This window comes from Sardina pilchardus, chromosome 15, assembly GCF_963854185.1.
Source record: "Sardina pilchardus chromosome 15, fSarPil1.1, whole genome shotgun sequence".
Lineage (NCBI taxonomy): Eukaryota > Metazoa > Chordata > Actinopteri > Clupeiformes > Clupeidae > Sardina > Sardina pilchardus.
This window is the reverse complement of record NC_085008.1, coordinates 33,085,951-33,094,077: the sequence shown is the minus strand read 5'-3', so window position 1 is coordinate 33,094,077 and position 8,127 is coordinate 33,085,951. Positions and strand designations below refer to the sequence as shown.

The following is an 8,127-nucleotide window of genomic DNA, read 5'->3' as shown; positions in this document are numbered from 1 at the left end:
CCCCCCTCCGAGCCCCCACCCACCCACCCTACCCCCCACCCTCAGAGACACAGAAGCCTGGGAGCCCAGGGAAATCTTCTCCTGTCTTGCATACCCATGGTGCATTGTGGGTAAAAATGCAAGATGATATATATATTTTTTTTTTAATTGACAGTGGGCTCAGGATGGTGTCGCTATGGCTACCTGTTGGAGGATGTGGTGGAATCTTGCCTAACCTAACAGGCAGAAGCTTTTTCAGTGATTGTGTGTGTGTGTGTGTGTGTCTGGATCACGTGCCATACACACACTCCTGTGTATGAGAGACATTTTGCATAAAGATGGAAGTTTGTTTTCCTTCTGACTGTCAAAATGATGTACTTTACGAATAAGTTTGTATTGTTCTATGGCCATGTATATGCATTTTCAGGTTTGTGATCGTTGTAAATGACAAAGGCAAAAATGTATGTCATCTTTGAAATAAACTTTACATAAACTCCTTTCTTTGAGTAGTAGGGGTATATACGACGTGTATGGGAAAAGGCTGTGTAATCAATAAATATTCCCTACTTGTTGAGTGGGGTACACATATTTCTGTGTTTGTATATGGACTGAGTGAAGTAATTGGTCTGGTTAGCATGCAGAGAGTAGGTCGGGAAAAGGTTAATTGACTTCCGACTTCCTGCAGGGGTGTAACTAGGAGTGAAATTAAACTCAAATTGGGTTCATAAACTTACCATATTGTTTCAAAAGTGTACCAATTTAGTATATCTCCATACTAAATTCAATGTTTGAAGATTGAACATTAGTCTGGGGAGTCTGCGCTTTATTTCCATCTGCACAAGAGGCGTGAAAAAGGGGCATAAGTGACTGTATGCTTTTGGATATCCTTCAACCAATCATACCAACTATCTGGGTGCACCTTTTGGATAAGCTAGTTTGTGATGTGGACAGGAAGCAGGAGAGATAGATGTGCAGGTTTCCAGCCTGAGCTGTAGGATGAAATCCAAATGGCAGGCTTACCCAGCCTACCAATTTCTTAAACAAAGGTTTTAAATAGAGTTGTTTACTTAATTCCAAAGAAATAGGCTACATCTTCGTGGACGGCTGTTGGGGGGTGCAGGGGAAGCCGCTGGGCACTGAGGGCAGAGCTGTATGGGCATGGTGAGCTGTCCCTGCTGAAGAGAACGGCTGGAAACCAACTTATGCTGCTGGTGTTTGCTGGACTTTGCTGTTGTAGCTGGTTGGGCAGCTACCCTACTGAAAATAACAGCAAGAAACCAGCTTACGCTGCTGGTGTTTGCTGGACTTTGCTGTTGTAGCTGGTTGGGCCACTAACCTACTGAAAAAAACCCCAGCTAGAAACCAGCTTATGCTGCTGATGTTCGCGGGTCTTTGCTGGTAGCCTATAGCGTGTTGGGCCACTAGGTTGACCTGCATGACCATCTGAAGAAGCTGGTCATGCTGGTGTGATCAGCCCGTCATGTAGGATACAGCTGGTGTAAGATGGTTTTGCTGGTGACCAGCCTGCCATTATTGGCAAGATGGTCATGCTGGTTTGCTAGAATGACCAACATAAGCTGGCATGGCGAGTAAAAACCAGCAATGTAGTCCAGCAACACCAGCTAAAATGACGAGCTTCAGGTGGTACAGCAAGCAAAACCAGCTGAATTACCATCCAGCAGAAGGTGTGTTTTTGCAAGAGCTTTGCTGGCCTATAGCTGGTCAACCATCTTGGGTGGTCAGGCTGTTTTTTGCAGCAGGGGTGTGTTGGAATCTGTAGTAAATAAGGGGGAACCTGTTGAGAGTTTTAAGATATCTTCAGTGGGAATGAGGCTTAGCCTAAAACGTCATTGAATTTTACCTGTGACTTAGAGTGGGAACCCTGCTAGAAGAATTGCAGGCATAGCCTTTAAAGAATTTCTGGGCAGAACAAACTGAGAGGGAGATACGCATGTTTGTGTCTGTGTGTGTGTGTGTGTGTGAGAGAGAGAGAGAGAGTGTGATTGACACACGTGTGGCACCCCCCCACTGGATTTGGAGACTAGGAGAACTGTGTGTGTGTGTGTGGGGGGGGGGGGGGGGGGGAGTGGAGGGGGGATGGAGTGATGACAGTACTGTAGCAGAAGAGAGAGAGGGATGAGCTCACTGCTCACGTGCTGCGCTGGATCATTCGCTCCATTGTGGTGGAGATAAAGCCAGCTGGCCCTGGCGCTTTAAAAAGCAGAGACCCTCAGCCTGCAGCCGCACACTGGGGAGACACACACCGCCGCCATCACAGGTACTCACACACACACACACACACACGCACACACAAATACACCTCCATCTCAGGTACTCACACACACACACACGCGCCACCACTACCATATAACACAGTTATGGCACACGTTGAGTACACAAAGCTAATATAACAATTAAGACAACACATACACAGAGAGAAAGAGTCAGTGTAACACATACACAATGGATCTACACAACATTTAACACTAACACATCATCTCCATAGTGAGTGTAAAAGTACCTTAACACCTAACACATCACCAGAGTGAGAACAAGTACAGTAACAGTAACACTCCTCACCACAGATGCTTTTGTTTACACTACTCACACTAACACGTAACACTTAAACACTAAACACTTAAACACTTAACACCAACACATCACCACAGAGGCTCTTGTTTACACTGCTCACACTAACACGTAACACACACTTGACACCAACACATCACCACAGAGGCTCTTGTTTAGAGGTCCTTGTTTACATAAGACGCAGGACTACATCAGCGTAACCACACTAGAGGAGAATAACTATATCCTGGCGTAACCATGGCAAACTGAGTCACAACTGTCAGATGTTCTAGAATCCTCACCCTGAATTCCGCTTAAACAAATCAGAGCTTAGCATCTGCCTTATTGCTGCGGCAGAACACCGGTTTAAACAAATTCAGGCTCGAGCACTATGGCGTTGCTACTGTTGCTGCTGCTGCTGTTGTTGTTGTTTCTGTTGGTGTTGGAAAACGACGGCGATGACTGTTTAATACAATGGGCCAGTTTGTTCATGGGCAGAGGCTGTGTCCATCGGAGAGCTCTTTCCTGTTTTTCAGCTTTCTCTGAGGTTCCCTACAGAACAGCTATTTAGCAGATGAATGTTGGATTGTGCAGTGCAAGGCTTTGCTGAACGCCACAGGCCAGTTCTGCTGTGTTGGAGGGTGGGGGGGTGGGATGGGGGGGGGGGGGCAGCATGGTGAGGGCTGAAATGTGCTGATGTGGCCTGTGCTGTGTGGACAGTTCACATTCATGGCCGCGAAAGGGGTAGATTAATTAATTGCCCCCGCAGTCTTTTTCACGGGGGCTTCGGGGGGCCGAATTTATACCGCGTCCAGCTGTGTCCCACGAGAGCAGCGCCCGGTGCATGGCTGGCCTCTTCATCTCAAACCTGCAGAGTCACCTTCTGGATGTAAGTGGCCTTCTCCACTGCTGAGTCAGCTTCTGGACGTAAATGGCCTTCTCCACTGCTGGTGACGTCACAGACCCCGTGTGAGGTGGAGGTTACTGTAAGACTGGATGTTTCAATAACTGTATTTATTTGTGCACTTAGCTAATGCACTCTTGTCCGTAGTGGCTTACAGAGACCACTAATAGGCACTAATTGCCCCCACCTCTGGGGCCACTAGGAGATTAACTGCCCTGGTCAAGGGAAAAGCGGTTGCAGCCAGGTATGAACCCCATATAGAGGTTCAAAACACTTCCAGATGTCTCAGACAGACAGGCGTCATTGCAAGTCTTGGTCACAGGATGCTATCTTGCTTTTGCTTGTTGAGTTGCCTGTTGAAGTGTCCAAGACCATGCAACCTTGACAGGGACAACAAGGAGGCGGACATTCCCAGTCGCATCCTCCCTCTGGACAACAGCATTACCCTATCCCACCCATAGTGTCTATTTATCTGCAAATGTACATACTGTATTTATTCTCATAGGGTCCGTGTATGCTTCGTTCATTTGATATTCAATTAAGAATCAAAAATAAAAAAATGACTTGTTATTTCATTATTTGTTTATGAATGTGATACGAAGAAGAAAATAACGCTTTGTTTTTCAGACTTTTGATTTCGTGGTCAGATCAAAAGTAGAACATTTAAAAAACGGACTCAGGGCTAACTGATTTTGATATTTATTTTTTTTCCGATTGCTGTGACCTGGAAGTCAATTCAAAGTCACTTTCTTGGTCTTTCAGTGCTCAGTGTTGCCAATTTAGTGACTTATTTGTTGCTAGCTTTAGCGACTTTTGCCAATTTTAGCGACAGAAAATATTGTCTGGCAAACCAGAAACTGGGTGACTTTGCGCAACTCAGTTTCATTGTTGAATCGTCAGAAAATCATCTCCCTTCTCGTGCCTGTTTTCTTGAACATTGCATTCGCCCAAATCGATGCTCCATGATTATAGAAGTAGCCTAATGATTAGTCTGTAGTAGCCTAGGCTATCAGGCCATGTTATTGCATGGAAGTAGGCTACAGTGGGTTACCTTAGAAGTGGCCACTTAATTCACGCACATTGAATTACAACTTATCGCAACAAGGTGGCAGTTTAAGTCCGCTGTAGCATTGCCCCGGTGTTATATTTGTATTTGTATATTCCGCATTCAAGGAAAATGATTTCTAGCAGTTATGCTAAAAATGCTAACTATGTTAACCATGCTAACTAGCTAACTTGCTAGTAAGGACTTTTATTCTGAAACATTTGTTGCTAGGGTATCCATGGTGGCCACTATCAGGAAACAAGAAGTTACTGCAGTATAATCATGTTGGTTGCTATGGAAACGGTCATAAACGCTTAATTGTAATGGTTGCTATGTTGGTTGCTAGGTAAATGGAGGTTTCATGTAGTTGATTGGAGGCAAAGTTGATGATAACTGACAGTTGGAATGGTTGAACAGTTAAATAGTTGAGTAGTTTCAATGGTTAAATGATTTAATAGTGTATTATTGCAGTGAGGACTTTTATTTTGAAACAGTTGAGGACAGAGGAAACAGTTTAACAGGATATGTAGTCTTCATAGAGAGACTGTATGCTCAAAGCCTGAAGGCCCGAGTATGGTCGCGCGTCTGCGTCACGCGCACGCGGCACTGGTGAGCGCGTGACGAGAATTGCGTCATTTTTACGGCATGCGTCGCGTTTTTGAGTCGACCAAAATTTAAGACCGCGCGTCTCTTTCACGCGTAGACTGCGCATGTGTGAAACGGAACTGCTGTAAACACGCCACTCCAGTAGGTGGAGCACGAACAGAAACAACGCAACAAACAGAGACAGAAGAACACTTACTTGTGTTTTCCCTACATGGTAACGTTTTATATGGAGACAAAACATTAGCCTTTGAGTATTTTAATACTCAGTTGTAAACAAACACCTCCTATGTAATCCAAGTTGTGTAAATGGACTGAAGTTCGCTCTAAATTTATACTTTTATCGATTATGCTAACCGTTAGCATCTCTATGGGATTTCTCATAGACATTAGCTATAAGCTAACGCATTCGTTTCTATTTGAATGCTAGCCTACGTGTGGTGTGCTGTGCGTGTTCTGGTGGATGATAAATGGAGAGATGTGACGAACCAACTCATCAAACTTTTCAGCAGACATGCAAAAGTACTCGTGGTGCTTCTCCTCATCTAACAGCTGCATCTTTTGTATTTAAGTGTGGAACACTCCTTCCCTGGCTCTTAGCCTACTTCGTTCAGTGGTCGCACATCCCAGAGTATCACAAGCTGCATTTCCATTGACCATTAAATTGCGCAAATTAAGAGTTGCGAAAAGAAATGTGCTTAATGGAAATACACACATTTCGAAAAAACTCACATATTTCGATAAAAAGTTTTTGCGCTCGGGTGAGGTGGTATTTCGAGCGTATCGAAATTTGTATATTTCGCAAAACTGCAATGGAAACACTTTTTTCGCATCTGACGAGTCACGTGATCCAACAACCGGATGTTAGGAGGAACGAAACCGACGAAGAAGACTGTCGACAGGAAGTGGCACCGGGAGAATAATGTTAAAAAATATATATTTTTTTCATTAAAAGTGGCTCGTGTCATTCTAAAATGTTGAATCCACAGCTGTGAACTCGCCGACAATACTTTCTCAAAAACGCTGCATAGGCTACGCAACCGCTCAACTAGTTTTGTTTACCCATAGCAACAACGTTGCTATGCTTTGCTGGTTTAACGTGATGAGAACGGTGCTGAAAGAAATCTAGATTCTAGATTCTAGTTTTAGAAACTAATCAACTGGGCTGATCTACGAAATATTCCACTGACATGGCTGTGACATGATTATCATTTAAGCATAGGCCTACTACAACAAACTCCTGTGAAATATGTCATTTTTAATTTGATGTTTCTGCCCCACCAAAACGTAGGCCTCCTCCGCTGATGGCTTATAGCCTAATGACTGAATGATACTCAGCGTGCCGTGGTGGCAATTTGAATGCATTTAGTGTAAATCTGGGTAATGTTGATAACCACCATGTCTCCTAATGACTTACAGCACGCGAGAATACACGAGATTTTAATTTAGTTAGCCGAATGTAATGGAAACACCGCAATTGCGAAAATTTTGATTTTCGACATTAAGACAATATCGACAAAGTTTTTGCGCATATTTGTAATGGAAACTCAGCTACAGTTAATTCGTAGTGCGCAGGCGCTAACCTTGATCGGCTGGCGTGCATTCAGGACAACAGACATTGGAGTATGCCTCGTATACGCGTCTAAAATGACGCACGTCAAAGTCCAGTGCCGCGTGCGCGTGACGCAGACGGAGGAGCGTGCTAGAGGCTTGAGAGAGAGAGAGCTGCTGCTAGAGTTCTCAACGGGCCTGAAAATTACAACCCGACCCGACCCGGCCCGTGGCTTTCAGAGCCCGAGCCCGATGTAACCCGACACATAAATATGAATGATCTACCCGAACCCGGCCCGCGGCCCGACGCCGGCGGTCGAGTTTTCCCATGTTATCCTATGGAGACGGACGGTCGTTAAGGGCACAATTATGTGCCGTGGCCAACCTAACCCACGTAAAAACCTAGTGAAACGATATTTTCCACAATAGAAACACGATATAAATGGGGAAACTTACTGTTCTTACTATTAAAAAAGGCAGAATCATCCACAGAGCATGATATTTCAATAACCGCTTCATACACGCTTCACTATGATGAGTTGTTAGCTATTCATTAAGACGTAGCCTATTGCCCAGCAACAGACGTAGCCTATTGCCCAGCAACAATCTACTGCCATTTTATTTTGTTCAAGGGGACGGCTACTTAGAACTTGCACTGGAACTAATAAATGTTGGTGCGGTGCAACAGAACAGAACACATGAGTTGCTGCAAGCTCTGTCCTTCCATCTCCCAACACAGCGTCACGTCTGTCCCCGCTCCATGATTGCATGCACGTTTCATGCAGCAGCCAGACTTTCTTGTACGGTACAGATAGATAGACTTTATTGATCCATAAGGAGAAATTCATGATGATTCGCGGTAAACAACAGCGATAATTTTTTTTTTTTTTTTTTTTTCACTGAGCGGAAAATTAAGCCCGAGGACCGACCCGACCCGAGTCATCGGGTCATCTATTTTTTGACCCGAACCCGGCCCGAACCCTCGGGTCCCGTCGGGTTTTTCGGGCCGATCCGGCCCGTTGAGAACTCTAGCTGCTGCAGGTGGGGCTGGCCACCTGGCATAAGATTCTAATTGCCCTATTATGATGTCATAATCGCGATGTTAAGTCTATGGGGAAATTTTCATAGTTTTTATTTAATAGTTCAAAAAGTATAAAAGTTACAAAGTTAAAAAGTAATACCAACCTGGTCCATTAGAAGACTGTGGTGTATTTTCCTTTTATATTGTTTGAATAACACATAGTAGTAGGATACATTAATAACCTTTAATACCATACACTTATGAGAAAAGAACAACATGTACCAACATGTACCAACATGTACTGGATCAGGGTGAAATGGGAGAAAGGGGACTTTCCACTCAAGTAGGAGTGAGGGCAATGTGCCAGCTGGTTGAAAGTGTAAAACAGATGCGAACTGGAAAACTGGAAAGAACCAGAAAACCCAAACTATAGCAAAAGAGCACAAACAACTATGA

At 44.3% G+C, this 8,127-nt stretch overlaps 1 protein-coding gene across 2 annotated transcripts in view; it reads left to right on the top strand.

Annotated features, from left to right (window-relative positions):
* The first annotated feature begins 2,195 nt into the window (after positions 1–2,195).
* Positions 2,196–8,127, top strand: part of lim2.2 (lens intrinsic membrane protein 2.2) — a 35,462-nt gene continuing 29,530 nt past the window's right edge. Inside the window, exon 1 of one of the 2 annotated variants that reach the window (XM_062556429.1) lies at positions 2,196–2,257. Coding sequence is in view for 1 of the 2 variants with exons in the window: in XM_062556428.1 (XP_062412412.1) it covers positions 3,392–3,436 (45 nt within the window). In the remaining variant the exon portion in view is untranslated. Of the gene's footprint in view, positions 2,258–3,363; positions 3,437–8,127 lie in introns of those variants that run through there. The other variant, XM_062556428.1, reaches the window with a different exon arrangement.